We start from the raw sequence: 21,682 nt of genomic DNA, 5'->3' as shown, positions 1-21,682 counted from the left end.
TTCACAGAGGAAAACATAGGAAGACATGATAAAAATAGTCTTGGGAAAAGGGGATAAATAAAGACCTGTCCAGAAAATCGGTCAGTTTTAATGTCAATTTCTAAAAAGTGTCCAATGCATGCCAGCATGTAAAACGAACGTTAAACGAAATATGTTGATGGTAAGATGACTAGATTAGTCCTATCATTGGAGTTTGTATAGCTAATTCCAAGGTCATGATTGTATCTATTAGGGCAATGTAGCAGCAAATCCTGGGAACATTAACTTGAAAGGACAGTTGGAAATAACTTATATACCATGCATTACGACCATGTAATCCCTAGTAACACCTATCGTGAAAATGCTGCTGTGAAACTTGACACAGTTATATGGAATAAGTCAGAGAGTATTGAACAGAGCTGAAAGGGAGAAACAGAACATATATCAAGGTCTCGTGTATGATATGAAAAGAAACTGGAATCTTAGAGAGATATCAATCATATCAGTTATTATAGGTGCCTCAGGGCGTATGAAAAAAGATCTGAACTCCTACCTAACTAATATTCCTGGTGAACCAAATGCAAAAGAGATCCATACAATTGCACTTAAGGGAACAACGAGGATAATAAAAAGAGCTCTCGGTTGGTTTCAATAAAAAGCAGGCCAACGTTGGCAGCTGCTTTAGCTCTCTCATACACAGTGTTACAATCTTCAAAGGTAGAAAATTGAAAAAAAGAAGCAAACACATATTCACAGTGCATTTCGGGAACTTCTTTTATTTGTTATTTTAGGTTTTATTTTTTTATCAAACATCTACATAATAAAGTAAAGCTATATCTTTTGTAGATTTTGTGATTAATAGCTTTCATCTTACAAAATCAATCTCTGATTCTAGTTCATTGTTATTTGTGCAATGTTGTTACAAAAAAAAATGTAATTTGATTTAATAAGTTTGAGGAAGTATTTCATCCAACAGAATATTTTTCAAAATGACATTTAATTATATTTATGCTCCAATACATATCATTCTAAGTAAAATCATTGTTTCAATTAAATTCTGAACATGGAATTTTTCTTTATATCCCACAGGGAGCCGGCAACGCAAACCGAGTCTCATATCATCGGAATCCTTATTTTAACAAGAAGATGTCTATCACCAGAAAAGATGAAAAGGAGGGCTTATGTGGGCTGGGTTCCTGTACTCCAAAATTCCTCCAATCCTGCGCTAACATCAAAGTCTTCGGCATCTTCTACGGATTCAACTTTTTAGTAACCATTTCTGTGGGTATCTACATTTCTTCGCAGATTACCTCCATTGAGAAACAGTTTAACTTCTCCAGCGAAGAGAGCGGCTTGATTACCAGCACAAACGACATTGGTTTCGTCTTGACAGTCCTTATTTTTAGCTTCTATGGACGAAGATCTCATATCCCGGTGTGTCTAGGAATAAGTACCGTACTCTTTGGATTATCAGGTAACCATTTTAATGACATGAAAATGTTCATTTATTAATTTTTATTTTGTAAATACAATACATGAAACAAAAGGAACGTCGACAATTTCTGTAAGAATTATTACGAGAACAAACGATTAGGAGAATGACTTTTTTTACACAGGACTCACCACTTATCCAGGCCCGGAGGCCACTCGAGGATAAGGGTTAATGGGTATACATTATGCAGTGTGATTATAGCGTAGTAAACATAAGTAATGGGAATTTTGTAAATTGGATTACTTAGGGGGATGGTCCATCAAGAACTTGTTTACGTTGGACTTGAAGACAATCAGATTGTAGTCAGTTGGAAACAGCCAAATTAAAGAGAGTTCCATGTGCGTGCAGTTTTAAGAAAGAAGCTTTTTTCGTGGACTCTACACTAAGTTTAAGGACTGGCAAGGAGTAGAATTATTGATAGTGGGTTTGGCTAGACGAGTATTTTACATGAAAGTTTGGCGAGGGGGGCATAGATTGAAGCCTAGATGAGTACTTGCCATGAAAATAACTATAAAGCTGGGACAGGCTCGCAACATCTCTTCTGTGGAAAGATGTTGCAGGGAAGAGAAAAGGGCATCCTCCTCTAAGCTACGAAGTCTATTTTGAACTCTGTAAAGGCAGGATAAGCTGCTTCTAGCAGCTCCTGCCCAGATGTGGCAACAGTACTCCATCGTTTACCGTACCTGGCTTTTATATAGGTAGAGAATTGCATCAAGAGTGAGATATCTACTGGGGCGTTAGAAGGACGCCACCATTTTTCCAAAGACTTTGGCAATGGATTTAATATACGTGTTCCATTTCAGATCGTGTATAAAGGTCAAGCCCAGAAGCTTGTGAAAACTTGAAGCCTCCCCAATGCGAGAGTCATTAAGAATAATTTGAATGTCTATTAAAAAGAATTTGAAGGTCTATAACGAAGAATTTGAAGGTCTATTAAGAGGAATTTGAATCTCTATTGAGAAGAATTTGAATGTCTATTAAGAATTTGAATGTCCATTAAGAATTTGAATGTCTATTAAGAAGAATTTGAATGCCTATTAAGAAGAATTTAAATATCTATTAAGGAGGATTTTAATGTCTATTAAGAATTTGAATTTCTATTAAGAAGAATTTGGATGTCTATTAAGTAGAATTTGAAGGTCTATTAAGAAGAATTTGAATGTGCATCAAGAAGAATTTGAATGCCTATTAAGAAGAATTTGAAGGTCTATTAAGAAGAATTTGAATGTCTATTAAGAAGATTTCGTAGGTCTATTAAGAATAATTTGAAGATTCTATTGAGAAGTATTTAAATGTCTATTGAGAAAAATTTGAAGGTCTATTAAGAAGAATTTCAATGAATATTACGAAAACTTTGCAGGTCTATTCAGAATTAAAATATCTATTAAGAAGAATGTGAAGGTCTACTGAGAAGTATTTGAATGTCTATTAAGAATTTTAATGACTACTATTAAGAGTTTGGAGGTGTATTATGAATTTGAATGTCTTTTAAGAAGAATTTGAAGGTCTATAACGAAGAATTTGAAGGTCTATAAGAAGAATTTGAAGGTCTATAAGGATGAATTTGAAGGTTTATTAAGAAGAATTTGAATGTCTATTGAGAAGAATTTGAACGTCTATTAAGAATTTGAATGTCTATTAAGAAGAAATTGAATGTCTATTAAGAAGAATTTGAAATTCTATTAAGAAGAATTTGAATGTCTATTAAGAAGAATTTGAAATTCTATTAAGAAGAATTTGAATGCCTATTAGAAGAATTTGAATGTCTATTAGGAAGAATTTGAAGGTCCATTAAGAAGAATTTGAATGTCTATTATGAAGAATTTGAATGTCTATTAAGAAGAATTTGAATGTATATTAAGAAGTATTTGAATCTTTATTAAGATGTTGAAGGTCTATTAAGAAGATTTTGAAGGTCTATTAAGAATAATTTCAAAATTCAATTGAGAAGAATTTGAATGTCTATTAAGAAGAATTTAAAGGTCTATTTAGAATTTGAATGTCTATTAAGAAGAATTTGAAAGTCTATTAAGAAGAATTTGAAAGTCTATTAAGAAGAATTTGCATGTCTATTAAGAAGAATTTGAATATCTATTAAGAATAATTTGAATGTCTATTAGGAAGAATTTGAAGGCCTATTAAGAAGAATTTGAATATCTATTAAGGAGAATTTGAAGGTCTATTAAGAAGAATTTGAATGTCTATTAAGATTAATTTGAAGGTCTTATTAGAAGAATTTGAAGGTCTATTAAGAAGAATTTGAATGTCTATTAAGAAGAATTTGAATGTCTATTTAGAAGATTTTGAATGTGTATTAAGAAGAATTTGAATGTCTATTAAGGAGAATTAAAATGTCTATTAAGAAGAATTTGAATGTGTATTAAGAAGAATTTCAATGCGTAAACTGGCAAATTTGAATTCCTAGAACGGCGGATTTGAATTCGTACAGAGGAAAATATGAATACTTACTAGTTACCATCCTCATATGGCTTCAAACACTTCTGTACAACTTTCTTTTTTAAGCCAACCTGACATTAAAATATCAACCAAACAAGTAAACTCTGAACGATTTCTATCCTAAATAAGATATCGTCGACTCGGCTATAAACTTATTCAAACAATAAATCGTTTATTTTCTATGATGTGAAAGGATACTGAGAATTAAGGGATAGACTCATAAGCATATCTTAGTAGAGAAGGTATGTAACGACATATCTGTTCACATTCCATTTAAATTTCTTCAGATTGGTACAGTAAGAGAAAACATGGGGCAGTGATGAAATTAAATAATTATGTTACGTAAGTGACAACACTAAGCTGGATCATTCACAAGACAAGACAAATTATTATCCTGGAATCCCTCTTTCCCAAGAAAGATCATACTATATCATTGTTAAATAACAATATGGAATTGTTTACTGTTCTGTAAAATCAATATTTAACGTGTATTGTGGGAATCTTGATTGGAGACTCATATATTAGTGCACCTCATATAAAATTTTAGTTGCTACACCAGGAAAATGACTCTTTGATTTATAAGTGTTGTGGTGGCACCTACTCATTTACATATGTAGATAATATTACACATAAATATCAAGACTCGGTTAGTCTGAGTGTGTGTTAACCAGAAGCCACCGAAGGCCGAGCCGAGAGCAGATATGTTCTCCAGCCAAGACTCTCTTACTTGACAACCATTATGTAAATATACTGTAAATATACCTTTCCTAATACACTTCTTATTGGTCTACCTTTGTTTTGTTGAGTCTTCGTTTGTATTGCCTTATACGTTATTTGGTTCAACCTGCAAACATAACAGTTGGCGACGAAGATGAACGTCAAACATAACAATAAGGAATACCTGAAATAAAATGAAAACAAATAGAGATAATCACAGCATTAATGCGAAGTCTATTTTTTTAACTTCTACGTATCGCACAACTACAACAGAGATGCTCAGGCATTTTTATATGCCAGAATACACTATACCTAGTGTGCTGACTTTTTACAAAACTGACCTTGTGTCTAATTTTCTACAGAGGAGAGAATATATATGTTTGACATTGCAGAATGGCATAAATGTTTATATTTTAATGTCTGCTATGTAGATTTGGTTTGGGTAACGACTACCTTATTAATTCAACATCGCACGTTTTCTTTTTGTGCTGTGATGTCGGAGTTTAGGATTTAAGATTACGAATGGACTAGTTATTTAATTGCATCTCGTATATTTATGTAACATTTTTACAGTAAATGTCGCATGGCAAATCTTATAATCTTAAAATACCAGATTACTTTCATCGTTTTTTGGCTTTCGAATTTATTGTCCTTTTTCTGTTTTTTTTTTTTTTTTAAGTTTTAAACTATATTCACACTCTCAAGATAGATAACCACTTGTAAAAGTATACTAAGAGTTAAAGGATAGATTTATAAGCACATCTTTAGTAGAAAAATTATGCACGAAGGTATTGGTTCATATTACATTTAAGTTTCTGCAGATTGAGAAAACAGGGAGCAGTGACGAAATTTAAAAAAAAATTAAGTATTTCTAGGAAAGAAAACAAATAAGATTTGGCAACGTTTGGGCATCTCCCGACTTCTAAAGAAAAGATGTGAGATTTTCTTGAGTGGCGGGTTGGTAGAAGTTATTTAAGTTTAAGGGGATCAAGTATGGGAGATTGTCGCGGCACAGTCCATTGTAGTACATTTAAAACAAGGACAGAGATACAGCATAGCAACGATGGGAGAGTGGTTGGAGCTTATTACTAAGTCTATGACAACAGCATATGTTTTATTGTTTTTACTCCCGTGTGTGTATCTATTGATATCTTATATGTTTTTTTTTATATAGAATGATGTGGTTCTCGGTTGATTAACTGTGTCGGATATATGCTTGAAAGTCAAAACAATGAAAAGAATATGCTGTTGTAATAGCCCTACGTAATAAACAGTGTGAGAATGATTAAATATAAGCTTCTTTTTTTAAAAACTTTTTTAAGAGGGAGAGTAGCAGTTGGTGCACCAGCCCAGATGTGGCAACAGTAATAAATTCATCGGTGAATGTTGGCTTTGTAGAGATATAGGATACTGCCAAACCTTCTAGCCAGTAGAGAGCCCGCCATCTTTGCACCAGATTTGGCAATATCTTCCATGTATTTGTTCTAATTAATGATAGTAAGGTAATACGACTCTACTTATTTATTTTTTTGACTGTCTTCTGAGAGTCCATGCGACATCTAGCAGAAAAGTCGTCTGGCGGACACGGCTCTAGTGTTTATAAAGGTACTGTAATGATAGACAATACATCATTAAAACATTAATGCTTATTATTTTTTATCCCCCGACAAAACGGGGTGGACTCACAAATTCACTCGTGTCGGTTCGTCCGTTCGTTCGCACTTTTCTCAATAACTACGCCTTGGAATTTTTTTTTGAAGATTTGCACAAACATTAAACATGATATGAGTAAAAAAAAAGTAACAACGGATTTTGCGGGAAAACTCCGCTTGCCCCGATTGGGGGTGCCTCTCGGATTAAAATGGCTAAAATTGACACTTTTGTGCTTATTAAATAACATCGTTGCCTTGTATTTTTATAAAACTTTCTGAAAATTTGTAATTAATTGGTTTCTATATAATTTTGTTTGTCATTACTTCGCGATAACTCTTGGGTGTGTCTCAGGGGCTCGTTTAGGGCTAATAAAAAACTTTCCATTTTTGGGACTATTTTACCAAAATTTTCCTGTATATGTCTGTTTAGCAGTTTTACAATGGTGCTGAACTGAAATTTAAATATGTTAAGACCTTGGAGATTTTGGGGCCTAAATGGGAGAGGGGCAAATGATGGACTTCTTTTTTTGCATGGTGCAGAACTCAAATTTACATATATAATAAAGTCTAAAACCGCACTGTTTGTTCATTTTCACCAGGATTTGACATACGCTGGGGACTACAAGCACTTGTACCCCCTCGACGTGAACACCCCCGACAAACCTGACAAGCAGCTAAATCCCACCCCTTCACAGTAGAGACCCCTAGTTGTAAGAAAGCCTTCTAGTCCAATTGTTTCTTCCCCAGAACTGCTAGACTTGGGAACTCCCTTCCGGGATTCTGCTTTCCCAACTGTACTGATATGCAGAGGTTCAAGTGTAATGTGAACAAAAATCTTTCTACTCATGTTTCTTCATAATATTCCCGCAACTTATGTCCCCGATAGTAGCACCCAACTCCAAAGTGGCACTGTGCCTTGTTTGGGATGAAATTGAATTAAAAAAAACTCGGTGGGGGTGCAAATGCTGAACTTTTTTTTATTCCTCGTTCACTCTGCACTCACGGGGGACCATGCATACTTCACTTGTTTAATTTAACATTTTTATTCTTTAGATGAAAACATAAGCTGATATTTTGCAAGGCGAACGTTTGCAATACGTTTTAGAGATACTTTTCCCTTGTAAAAATATATATTAATTGATGTTTTTTTTAAACCAACAAGAATTGTAAATATGATAATTTACTTTAAGAAAGATTTCTAATAAATACAAAGAAATGTAATTGATTGTTCTTATATTTTAATATCTTTTCAGGACTTATATGCGCGATCCCTTATTTCCTGTTTCCTGTTGATGAAATCTTCGACGTGGTAAACTCAACTAGTAAAACCTTGCAAAATGAAGCGCTCTGTAGTGCGAGTAATGCGCTTGCTCAGAATCAATCTCTTCTGACTGGAACAACGTCTAAATCTCCATTAAACTTTAAGGAAATGTCCAATCAGGCCGCCTTGCTAATTCTCTGCCTAGGAATTGCTTTGCAAGGAGTTGGTAAAGCACCGAGAACTTCTTTGGCAACTACATATATTGACGATTCATTAGAAAAAAACAAAGTCGGTTTATTCATGGGTAAGTTGTAAAAGCGTAAAACATTACAACCCTGTGATAACTGTAGAAATATGATAACACTATTATCAAAAGTTTTCCTACAAAAGTGCGACCTATCTGATCGTTTCAAAATTAAAAAAAATAACTGTTGTCTTGAATTCAAGCACATTTAGTAAAAATAATTTTTGACTGGTTTACGAATTTTCAGTTAGCTATATTTAATATACGGCATAATCACGCTGACAGCGCTTCCATAAGATCACCGTTAAGCGGCGTTGAACCTGATCAATACTAAATGTGTGATCACCGGGGAATCCCAGGTGCTGTATTAGTTCCGTTTATATTTGCATTGTTTCCAGACATATTGGGCTTATTCTTGCAGACAGTGCCGACTTAGAGAGGTTAAATTTGTAGACTGTGTAAACCTTGCTTCAGATTTATATACGCAGCACCTTCCCGCAAGAAATGCAAAAAACTTAACGTCGTCATGTTCCCTTGAGGAGGATATACATGCGACTGAGTACCACTTTTAATTTTTATACTCCCCTGACACTTTCTGTCTCAGAGGAAACTGGTTTAATTCGCCAAGTACAGTATAGCACAGATGTAACTACATGTGTCTGTGTTTTAAAGTTTCATTTGTTAAATTTTCACTTCACCTTACTTGTGGCTGGTTAGCTTTCTTTTGGGCAGGTGAATTAGTTTCCGCATTTGCGGATTATCCTTGACATTTAAATTGTTTTCATCAAGTTATACGTGTACGCTTTATCATTTTTTAGCAAAAGCTTTTTATCCTCGGAATGGCTGAGATAAAAAAAAATCTACGAATTGTAAGTTGTCATTTTTAATTACAGGCTTGGTTTTTTTTTTTCGTGTATACTGCCATGGATGTATGCTTTAAAAAAAAAATTAACCCCGTTTGTTATGTACCTGTGTGTGTGTGGGGGGGTGATAATGATGATGATGAGGATGATGATGAGGATGATGTGTATATACTCTTGTGTATGTGGTGTCTATACAATTGTGTCCCAGCCGTGACCGTCTTTCCCTTTGCGTGTGTGTGGGTGTGTGTAACATATATACATATATATCTTTTACTCATGGATCACCATGTATCAAGGTGAGGACGCGACTCGAGGATAAGGGTTAATGGGTATACGCTAGTCAATCTGATTATAGCCTAGTAAACAATAGTAGCGGGGATTTTGTAACTTGAATTACTTACGGGAACGATTCATCAAGAACTTGTTTACATTGGACTTGAAGACACTCATATTGTAGTCAGTTGGAAAGCAGGAAAACGGAAGAGAGTTCCACAGGCGTGCACTTCTAAGAAAGAAGCTTTAATCGTGGAATGTACAGTATAGTTTTAGGCACAGACAAGGAGTGTGAGAAATTATTGATAGGAGTTACTCGGCCAGACGAGTGTTTTTTCGTGAAAGTTTTGCGAAAAGGGACCATAGATTGAAGCTCAGATGAGAACTTCCCATGAACATTACGACAAAGTAGACGCAGGCTCGCAACGTCTCTTCTGTGGGGAAGAGGTTGCAGGAAAGAGAAAAGGGCATCCCCCACTAAGCTACGAAGTTTATTTTGAACTCTGTCAAAACAGGATAAGCTGCTTCTAGCAGCTCCTGCGCAGATGTGGCAACAGTACTCCATCATTGGCCGTATCTGACTTTTATATAGGTAGAGAATTGTATCAGGAGTGAGATATCTACTGGAGCGTATAAGGATCCCACAATTTTTCCAGCGATCCTGGAAATTAATTTGATATACGTTTTCCATTTCAGATCAGGAGTAAAAGTCAATCCCAGCAGCTTGTCAAAACAAGAAACCCCCTCAAGATGAGAGCCATTTATGTCAGTTGATGCCAGATTGGCATCAGAGCATAGGTGATTTAGAGGTAGAAGCTTTGGTTTAGATGCATTAAAAGTAACCACCACCTTTTTCCTCATTGTACCACATAAGTCCTACCTCCTCCTTCCGTTCTCTTTGTCTTCTTCTCTCAACTCGTTGAACTAAAATCAAAAGGCATGTTCCAAAAAACACAACGCGAGGACAGTCTGTATTGACAGCGTTGTTACACTCGTTGGAAAAGGTTTCCGTACGCAATTCATTTCTGATTTCTTTCTTTTTCTTTCTCTTCTTTATATTTTCAAGCTGACCAGTCGTCTTCGAATTTCGCTAACTGTCTTCTAGCTGCTTTCACGAACAGCCCCGACTAAACCCTTACCCGAGCTCTCTTAAAATCCCGGTTATCGTTTCTATTTATATTAGGTATATGTGTGTGTCTGTGGGGGGTGTAATTCACGTTAACTGATCGCACCCAAAATACACCCACTGACCTCTTTCGCAACACAAGTGTGCGCCCTGCCAACGGAAGCCCTGGGATTGATCCATGTCATCGGTAACCTTTGTTGACTAATTTTCCTTCATTGGCACAAACAAGTATCGTTCAACTTAGTGCTGGATTAAGAGAGTTATTCATATCATGAATCATAACACGTTAACAACTCCAAAAAATACTACTAAACCACCGATTGCCATGACAAATAACACCCATCACGAGAGTTCGATGTTTAATCCTATGAGTTTTACATTTGTAGGCTACATGAATTCGAACAAATACGCTGAGGAGATTGCCAAGGCTGCTGCTAAGAAAATGAGCTCATTCTACATGCTAAAAAAATGACTCACACTGAAGTGTATGCTGGATATATTTACAAAGCTACAATTAGCTCACACATGGAGTATTTATGCCACATCTGGGTTGATGTATCTATTACTCGTCTTTCTGTTTAAGATAGATTCCAAAAATAGTTTCAAATCTTGTAGGTACCGCATTATTGGACAAGCTCCAAACTGCGTCCTATTGCCGCAACGTTGTATCGCTGTGTATGTTTTCATTATTTAATGGAATATGTTGCAATGTACCCTCGATATACTTACTCCTGATAAGTAGCAAAATTCCACCACTTCACTCTTGAGCCCCCCCCCCGTCCCTCTAGATTTCAAAAACCTTGTACTCTAACATTTTCTCCCTTTGGATGTTAGACTTTGGAAGTAACTCTCTATTTCATGCTTTTATTTGTACGAACATAATATAAACACGTTGTTCAGTTCCCCACAATCCTCTCTTAGACACAATCTCAATTAATAGTTCATTACATTCTGAGTGGCAATATGCTTAGTTTGAGGTGAACAAAAGTAATAGAATACACTTCCATGTTCTTTTCTGGACGATTTTCTGCGTATTCATGATGCAAATATCTTCTTTGTTCCCAGTGGATACCCAAGCACGCGTAGCCCTGTCTATTATTGAACGATATTTAGACACGTTTTCTGCATTCAGTTATGCAGTTTTCCGTTTCGTCTCTTTGTCCACATAGTATACATTTATTGTTTTCCTTGAGTTGTGTATATTTAAGCTTTAAAATATTAAGTATGCTCGTATTGTCTGTGCGGTGATCAATAGCGTTCCAGTTTTTCTATTTAAGTGATTTAAACTTTGCGATAAATAAGCAGTTTACAAAATCACACCGTCTTTGAAATTTAGTACAGAAACCGTGTGGTAATAAAAAGTATATACCTCAATGCCAATAGTTAATTCATTTTTTAAAGCAGTATAGATATTTACAATAATTGCAAAAACAAAACACATTCAGAAACCTTTCGCTTTTTTTTTTTCACACACTGCGCCTATTCGACTAATCTTTTTTCTGAGCTACCCGAACCCGAGAAAACGACAAAGTGTGCCATATGTATAGTTTCGTATTTATCTTCTTGTATTTTTAAATTTCATTAATGTATTCCTACATTTACTAACTTAAAATTTAACACAAATTAAGTTAATGTGAAAATACCTTACATATTTAAGTAACTCTTCCAATCAATCTACTGATACTAATTTAAGAGGAGTTTATTAGGATATCATCTCATATTAACTATTGCTATTCTTGTCGTATATTCAATTATATTAATTCATGTATATTTTTTATATTGGTGTATATATTAATTTCTATTTTTTAGGTTTACTTGTTGGAATCGGGATTTTCGGGCCAGCCATTGCTTTTATACTTGGAGCCAAATTTAGTTCCATGTACGTCAATTTAAAACGTAAGTTCACTTCTTTAGTATACACACACACACACACACACACACACACACACACACACACACACATATATATATATATATATATATATATTCAAGCACGTATAATTGTAATTGAACACTACAGAATTATTCTTTTTTTCCGATTTTTCAATTCGCCGAGCGGTCTTTTTATTTCAGCTAGCATATTGAATATAATGGCGCCCAAAAGTTGTTTTTCAGCCATATTCTTCTTAAGCGATTTCTATCCCAGGCACCGATAGAAAACGCTTGAAAAGAATTGGGCGCCATTATATACAATATGCCAACTAAAATAAGAAAAGACCGCTCGGCGAATTGAAAACATATCAAGAAAAATCGGAAAAGAAAAGAATAACTCTGTCGTGTTCAATCCGAGGTCCTTGAATAATGGCTTGATGCCAATATATATATATATATATATATATATATATATATATATATATATACACCCCGACATATATATATATATATATATATATATATATATATATATATATATATATATATATATATATATATATATATATATACGTGTGAGAATATGTGTGTACATTTGTGCGTGCGCCTGTCTATACATATGTATGAATTCAAATTCAACACAGGAACAAATCTTTAAAAAAAAAAAAAAAAAAACGTAACAAAATTACGGCTTAAAGAATTTTTCTGGAATACAATGGACGAATTTTCACCATATAAATAAACATTGACTGCACAAAAACGACAAGTGTTCTATGTAAACTTTGTGAGTTGTTCGAGCTTGGGAGTATAGCATTATTGTATAGAGACTACGTTCGAAAAGGTCAGCAGTGTGTATTGGAACTGCACACTATGTTATGCGTGTTTTGGGAGATTTCTTCGTGTTAATTTTTCTTTGAAATTACTCTTAGCCTATTACAGATTATTAATCCTCCTTTCTCTAAAAAAAATGTGAGGAAGAGAGTGCATCTCAAGCGGGAACATGTTTGCTTCGAGGATAACTATTCGTTTTTTTATACCAATATATTATGTAATTTTAAAAATCACCTTCGCGTTCGTTATATAGCTGTTTGTTTGCGAATCCTATTCAGTAACCCTACTTTATGCGTTCTAATCGTTGTCATGATATTACATATATTTGGTGCATATTCCAATATTACATATTAACCGCCTATGCTTTTTTAAACAATTAATCTATAGATTCATTTGTTTTATAGCGTATTATTTGTAAAAATCTGTATATGATAGTTTCTATTTAACGCGTTGATTAGCTGTCACAGATACTTCTGTAATTTAATCGTTATATATATATATATATATAAACACTTGGGACCCCACACGTTGTAGACAGACAGTCACAAGAAAACAAAGATACGGAATAAATACGAATCTTTTTCTCAGTGAAACAATAGATATTTATTTATAGTATAACGTCTTATCTCTTGTCCAAAAGTCTTCTCGGATTCTAATTTGCTTAACAGCACGGGATACGCTGTCTTTGTACGAGCATGTTGGGTACAGACCTTTTCCTGTCGTTCTCGGCTCCTGTGTGTAAAACATTTGTGTTTCTGTACTTCTCCAACATCAAGCATTACATTTTCCCCCCTTTTTGTAATTTTTTTCTTGTTCCTCGCCGTGAGGTCACCTCGCATACGGTCGGTTATTTTTATTCATATGCGCGCCCACTCTGTGTTGCACTACTAGTTTGGGTCAGTGCGAACATGAACGTAGATGTAACAAAGGGATCACTTAACGATCCTAAAAGCTAGCAAAGTTATAAGTTTATTCGATGTTTCCTTTCCAACTATGGCAATTATAGGTCAATAACAGAACAATTTCCATGCCAATATTTTACTCTTAACAGTGACACCATTAACTTTTGTTTCTAAAAAATGTGTTAACGTTTTCCTTATCAAATGTTCCAACGAGTGTCAACGTTAAATAAAAAATAACAATTCACCTATTATCGTATGTTTTATGTTTATTATATAATTTTTGTTTATGATGCGACAATTTTAAGCCATGGATAACATCAGCGGACACATTGGGAGACTAACAGCCATGATGAGAACAATGACATGAATAAAACAAATAATAAAAGTCCAAAATAACTAATACTAGGAAAAATACTACCCCGAAAAAGACGAATGTATTAAATCTAGACCTATTCTTATTGAAAGCGAAAAAAATTATTTTGCTATCATATTATGTAATATAACACTTTCGATTGTTGTCAAGTGTTGAAAAGTAAGTTTCTTTAATGAGTTTTGTAATTTTGGAAACAACGTTAATCTGACAACACCCAGACCTCATATATATATCGCTAGACTTCACACGCAGGCAGTGTTTATTTACATGGCGAGAATTTGCCCGTTTTATTCCGGACGAATTCTTGAAGTCGTTATCTCCCTAAAGTGTAAACGGTTTCCTTATAAAGTATTTGAACGGATGATTACGTAACGTTAGATAAAGCGACCCACCTGTTATTATATATGTCTATTTCTGTTATATTGTTTTCTATCTAGATTAAAAAAAATATGTATTTTAAAAACTAGCGACAATAAATGTTGATTATATATATATATATATATATATATATATATATATATATATATATATATATATATATATATATATATATATATTTGTTTGTTTGTTTTGTTTTATTTATCTAGCGATAAATATAAGCCCACGTGATTCCAGATGGATTGGCGCTTGGTGGTTGGGATTCATCATATTTGGGACGACGGCCCTTTTTGCGGCGGTACCAATGTTCTTCTTTCCTAAAAAACTGAAAGATCGCAGAGTAGACTTAAAACACGAAAAGCACGCCCACAAAAAACAGTATATCAAAGGTAAGTTCGTCCCATGAAGTTAATGATCGTGTAAATATTCAATGCTAAAGACAAGGGAGAGCATCCTGCAAGGTATTACTTCCCTTTAAAAAGGCAAGTGTTTTTGAATGTTGCCTTATGTGCGTTCATTAAAGTGGAACCTACAGGGAAAATTCCCTGCAACCTCTTTCTCACAGAAGAGAAGTTGCGAGCCTGTCTCTGCTTTATCGTTATTTTCATGGCAAGTGTTCGGCTAAGCTCCGATCTATGGTCCTCCCTCGCCAAACACTCACGAGAAACACTCGTTTGGCTGTAAACACTATCAATAATTTCCCCTCTTTTTATCTGTGTCTAAATCCAAACGTAGATTCCATGAACAACGCTTCTTTCTTAGAACTGCACACCTGAGGAACACTTTTCCGTTTACCTGCTTTCCAGCTGACTACAATAGGGCTGTCTTCAAGTCCAATGTAAACAAGTTCTTGATGAGTCGTTCCCCTAAAGTAAATAAGAACGGTCACCAATAATTGGCATGCATTTTTTAACGTTATTTTATTATTCCGTGTTTTGATTTTTCATTTAAAAAGGTATCATATTTAGATCATTGTAATAATGTTTTTAAATCATTGAAATAGTTTTTTTTACGCGTTTCAGACGTTCTGTGAAACGTCCTCTTCAGAAATTATTAAAAATGTAAAATATTTAAAATATATTTAAAATGTGTTTAGAATGTATAAAAAAAGCATTTTCGCAGTCCATTTTGGTTACATGTTTTGTTTTTATTTTTATATGTTTGAATTTTATTATATTTTATTTCTTAGAGTTTTTTGTTGCATTCGCTAAGCTTGCGAAGAAACCAATTTATGTGCTGTTATGTCTGAAGTCGCTGATAGCAGTTTTTGTGATGGCCGGCACTTTCCCCTTCGCTGCCAAATACGTGGAAACCCAGTTTCAAGTCCCTTCATGGAAATCCAACATTCTCATTGGTAATGTATACATGATAAATAAAAAAATATACACGATCAGCCTGAAAAATAATGGGAGAGGGTAAGGTATAGATGAATAAGTTTATTGTATTATCAGCTAAAGTGATGCAACTAGACATTAAAAAAAAAATTATTATAAATATTATAAATAAAAAAATATTATTAAAGTACCGATTCTAATTCTGTATAGAACATTAAATATTTTACTATTATTTGTTATTTTTCCCCCGATGGCCTTAAAAACACGTGTCAAATGTGCAGGGATCTTCTCACACGTAAAAAATACACTTGCTGGGAATGATATATAGATGTTAGTTCTACTGGTAATTTAAAAATCAATAAATATTCATTCGTTCAGCATTACTACCAGCAATAGGAAATGTTGCTTAAAAAAATAAATAAAGTAAAAAATAAACTAAAAAGACAATTAATAGAAGCGTTTTTAGCATCGGGGAGTAAGCATAGATTTTTCCGATTCTGACTTCGATTCCGATACCGATTCTGATACCCCCCAAAGTTCCGATTTTATCGATTCCTAATCCCGATTCCGATAAATCGTCCCAACACACACGTACACACACACACACACACACACACACACACACACACACACACACACACACACACACACACATATTTGTGTATGTATATACACACATATATCATACATGCATATACATATATGTATGTATATAGTGAATAAATGATATAGATATACATATATATCATTTATTCACTAATATATATATATATATATATATATATATATATATATATATATATATATATATAGTGCATAAATGACAAAAAACTATATTCCAAGTTCATGATGTTGACCATCTTATAATTTATTCCTTTGATTCAGTTTACATTAACAATTCTTGACAGTATCTGTTTAGCTAAATTTCATTCAATTATATTAAAGGAATACATTATAAGATGGTCAACATCATGAACTTTGGAATATAGTCTTTTGTCATTTATTACTTACAGTGCTCTGTAATTACATTGAGCTTCTTAAATAAGGATTGGTATTTATCATAAGAAAATATATTTCCACAGATATATATATATATATATATATATATATATATATATATATATATATATATATATATATATATATATATAGGGCGATCTAGTTTATGCATGTGTCTGTATATATTTACATGTGTTAAATAATGCTTGTATTCGAAACTACTAATTATATATTTTATATAATTCATTTAGCATTTTCCACTGAAATTGTGTAATTGAATGAAACTGAGGAGGAAAGAAAAAAATGGAGGTTATAAAATAAAGAGAGAAAGAAAACGCCTGCAGGAAAAGAAAGAAATAGAAAGAGAGAGAAAAAAGGGAAAACATCGACAACCCCCCCCCCTAAAAAAAAAAAAAACGAACGAGAAACGAGCAAAGAAGGAAAGGAGGAAGTGAAAGAAAGAAAGAACGGAAAAAAAAATTAATAGAAACATTAACGACAACATGAAAAAAACGCCAAAAAGAATAGAAAGGGAGAAGAGGAAAGAAAAGACGAGAATCGTGAAAAAAAAAAACCCAAAAGAAACGGAAGAAAATTAAAGAAGAAATTAAAAAATGAGGAAGAAAGAAATAAAGAAACAAACAAATAATCCAGTAAAAAATAAAAACGAAAAATAAACGGGAAAGAAAGGAAAGGATGATCGAAAAAGAAAGTTAAGCGAGAGAGAAATTGAAGATTAAATAAACAAATACAGAAAAAAAAAATAAAAAAATTAGCGAATAAGAATGGAAACAAGATGGAATCGTTTAACATGGTGTAAGGGAGATAATTTACGTTTAAGCAATTGCCTCCCTTAGAAAACTCGTTTTCGTTTGCTGAATTAATGAAAATTGAGGCAAGTATCTATGTATAATTGAGAACATCTATATGACCAAACACGCAAACTATTTCTCTCTCTCTCTCTCTCTCTCTCTCTCTCTCTCTCTCTCTCTCTCTCTCTCTCTCTTTCTCTCTCTCTATCTCTCACTCTCTCTCTTCCACTCTTTCAGACACACATATAGGCAGAAAAAAAGCAAATAAAAAATATATAAAAAATATATATATTAAAAACAACAGAAGGAATAACACAAATGTATTAAAGATCTATGGAATACGAATTAACAATGCTGAATGCAAATAAAATATGCACAGAGTTAATACAAATTAAAAAAAATATATATATATTTATATGAAGTTGAATATTGAAAGAAACCTTGCTTGAGATAACTGTCTTTAACTGTAGCCGCTCTGATGAACCAAACAGTACTGTATGAATATAAATGCCACCTATCTTGAGTTGAGCATATCGGAAAGTGGTAAACAAACTGCGACTAGCGTAAAAAGCGATGCTCTTTGTGTGTAAAAAAAAAAAAAAAAAAGAAAACAAAGAAAAAAGAAAAAAAAGGAGCTTTGGCGTTTAGACAATGTTTGAAGACCATTAATTATCATAGCTGTCTTAACAACGGTTAGGGGCGCCGACTGTCGCCTAGGCGGTCAAGTTTCAAAACTTTGCTCGAAGTAGTTGCAAATTCTAGCCGCACTGATGAGCTGTGATATAGCACAAAGAACTCACCTCGCATGAAAGTGACTTGGAGTGCGAATCTAGAGTTTGAATATGCCAAACTGATGAGCCCAAATTTGGGCTAAACCCCGATTCTTGGATTTCCAGTTTGTTGCCTCTCATGACTCTTGTGAGCTTCGATGTCGTCTGACTGTGGAAATAATCACACACACACACACACACACACACTCACACACACACCCACACACACACGTACGCACGCACGCACACACGCACACACACGTGTGTGTGTGTGTGTGTGTGTGTGTGTGTGCGTGCGTGTCTGTCTGTTTATTCCAGCACATATATACAACCGTCGCAATGGGGCAAAATAAGTTCAATGTTAATCGAGAGAGAGAGAGAGAGAGAGAGAGAGAGAGAGAGAGAGAGAGAGAGAGAGAGAGAGAGTATCATAGGTTTTGAGAGACTTATTTCATCTTAGATTCCAGGAAACACAACTTGTTACTGCTATGAACTATCGATGATATAGATTTGTAGGCACCTCCAGGGTGACATGTAAAACGTCAATATTACACACATTAATAGTGACGTCATCATTTCATGCGTTTGTGTCAATTTCTATGGATAAGCATTCGGTTATAATTGCTAATAGAAGTAACATTGTTTTTTTTCTATGGATAAAAATAGTATAAAACTTACCTTTTGTAAAACAAATAACTTTTTATTAACGAACTACACAGACTAGAGTTAATAAAATAAAATACATTTTAACGTCTTTTGTTTACATATGGATTTAAAGATAATGTTCCTTACAAGCCTCCGTACATTTAGAAAAAAAAGCACAAAATAAGTCTATCTACCAATTTAAATAATCAAATAAAAAAAAATTTAAGGCCGATTTTAGATTTACAATCTTTATTATCTCAGTAGTCTTATATTCTTTATATGAATATATATATATATATATATATATATATATATATATATATATATATATATATATATATATATTATTGGAAACCTGTTATTTAAAAAATCCGTTTAAACTCCATATCGCGTAATATTTGAATTCCATATCATTTACAGCTTTTAAAAAATTATTATTTTTTAGAATTGCTTTTTTGTTGTTGTAATTAGAATAATTATATTACTGATAATGAAAATTACTGATAATGAAAATTACTGATAATGAAAATTACTGATAATGAAAATTATCAAGTAAAAGTGTTATTTTTTATTTTTATTTTTAATACAACAATATTGAATTTACGTCCAATTTTATTTAAAACTTTGAGGAACGTGAAATAAATAAAGTGTTTATATATATATATATATATATATATATATATATATATATATATATATATATATATAATGATTTTCAGAATGTGAGAGATTGTATATAATAAATTCTCCAGCCAAACAGCGTCGCAGCCCACAAGAGCCATAACAGTCAAAGAACCGGAAGTCCAAGCCTCGAGTTTCACCCTCATTTGGGCTGATCTAACAGTCTAACTGACGAGCCCAAATGAGGGTGAAACTCGAGTCTTGGACTTCCGGTTCTTTGACTGTCATGACTCTTGTGGGCTGCGACGTTATTCGGCTGTGGAATTTATTATTATATATATATATATATATATATATATATATATATATATATATATATATATATATAATGAACGTGTCTGTGTGTCTGTCTGTGTACATTTCCCTACGCAATATCTCTGCCAATTTTTAGTCTACATACTCGAAATTTGATATACAGGGTACTGAGATTTGGGAAAATCTATGTGATCAGTTTTTGGCCAGAAATTTGGTGTTTAAGCGGTCAACGTTCAACGATTTGACCTTTGAGAACTCTACCAACCCCTCCGACAATTTGGGATCTAAACACTTGAAATTTTAAATATAAGTTCCTTGGATATGGATCTAACTTAATAACTTGATTGGAGCCCAAAACAATAAATGTTAAGGGGTCATAATAAGGGTCAAATTAAAAAAAAAATTGACCTTTTTTTTTCCTCAGCATACACCTCCAAACACCCAGGCAACGCCGGGCACCCATACTAGTATATATATATATATATATATATATATATATATATATATATATATATATATATATATATATATATATATATATATAAATGACTCTTTTTTAATTACTTGATCTTTTCAACTTTAAAAAATGTTGAAACTTTTATCGACCCACATTTATTTTTTTTTAGTTTTCGTAACATGAAATATAGGGGAGAGGGTAGAACACCTAAAAAAATATTTCCTCAAATGTATTTAACGAAACCTACTTTTATTATGTAAGTAAGATAAATATCAAGAATTTTAAGAAAACATGCCTATTATTTGATTTTTACTAAATTTTTAAAACATGGGTGTGTCAACGGCTTAAAAGACGTCCCTACATAGGAACGTTGTTTAAAAGCGTCCATAATGTAAATACGGTTTTTTTCCTCGCATTTTCATTATTTTTGTATGCTGTAAAATTTTTTTATAAAAATATTAGAAGTTTATTAGAAGCTTTTTCTTTATAAATGGTAAGAAAGTTAGGATTATACTATTAAATTAAATTATAATTAGATCGTGTTACATATAGGGGGTTAAAAGTGTGGCGCGCGTTGGTGGTACCTATAAGTTCGTGTAAACGATCTTTACTTGGCCTTCAGGACAAGATCAAAGTGTAGTATCTTTCTTCAGATGCTGCACTTCTATTTCTTGTTCTCTTTCGGTGGAGGAGAAATCCTTCACGACTGAGACAATTTTTATTTTTGTACCTTTTCTTTTTCTCCACGTTAAAAAACGACCCTGGTGTCTAACTCTGTCCTGTGGGGAGGCATAGTAAATAGGTACTACATACCACGATACCTCCTCGACCGCTGCTACTACTACTACTACTACTACTACTACTAATACTAATACTAATACTAATACTACTAGAACTAATAATAATAATAATAATAATAATAATAATAATAATAATAATAATAATAATAATTGTTTTTATCAGGTGCTTTCGGCATATTAATAGCTTCCGTCGGAACAATTGCTGGCGGAATCATGACGTACAAATTGAAGATGACACCCTTCAGCTGTTTAAAAATGACCACGATTGTCACTGTTTGTTCGTGTATATTTCCTGTTATTGGTTATATACTTGGGTGTGAACAACCTGTGATTCTCAAGCCAGGCGAAACAAGGTAAGAATAACACACACCATATATCATATTTACGTATTAATTATTATACGAGGTGTTAAAATAATCAATGGCATAATTTTGGGATATTTTCTTTTATTTTATATGTAAACAAAGAAAAAGATTCCAATACGTGTGTATTTGACGTTTGGGGGACAT

At 33.3% G+C, this 21,682-nt stretch overlaps 1 protein-coding gene across 2 annotated transcripts in view; it reads left to right on the top strand.

The window, feature by feature from the left end:
* Nucleotides 1–21,682, top strand: part of LOC145293748 (solute carrier organic anion transporter family member 2A1-like) — a 76,523-nt gene that overhangs the window by 37,245 nt on the left and 17,596 nt on the right. For both annotated transcript variants that reach the window (XM_080140227.1, XM_080140228.1), the window contains 6 exons: nt 1,069–1,453; nt 7,551–7,862; nt 11,874–11,960; nt 14,630–14,809; nt 15,610–15,774; nt 21,337–21,526. In XM_080140227.1, coding sequence (XP_079996353.1) covers nt 1,126–1,453; nt 7,551–7,862; nt 11,874–11,960; nt 14,630–14,809; nt 15,610–15,774; nt 21,337–21,526 — 1,262 coding nt within the window. In that variant the 5' untranslated portion in view covers nt 1,069–1,125. The remainder of the gene's footprint in view (nt 1–1,068; nt 1,454–7,550; nt 7,863–11,873; nt 11,961–14,629; nt 14,810–15,609; nt 15,775–21,336; nt 21,527–21,682) is intronic.

The sequence above is a fragment of the Euprymna scolopes genome, chromosome 15 (assembly GCF_053919585.1).
Source record: "Euprymna scolopes isolate OS-2025 chromosome 15, ASM5391958v1, whole genome shotgun sequence".
NCBI classification, from domain to species: Eukaryota; Metazoa; Mollusca; class Cephalopoda; order Sepiida; family Sepiolidae; genus Euprymna; species Euprymna scolopes.
This window is presented reverse-complemented; position numbering and strand designations above follow the sequence as displayed.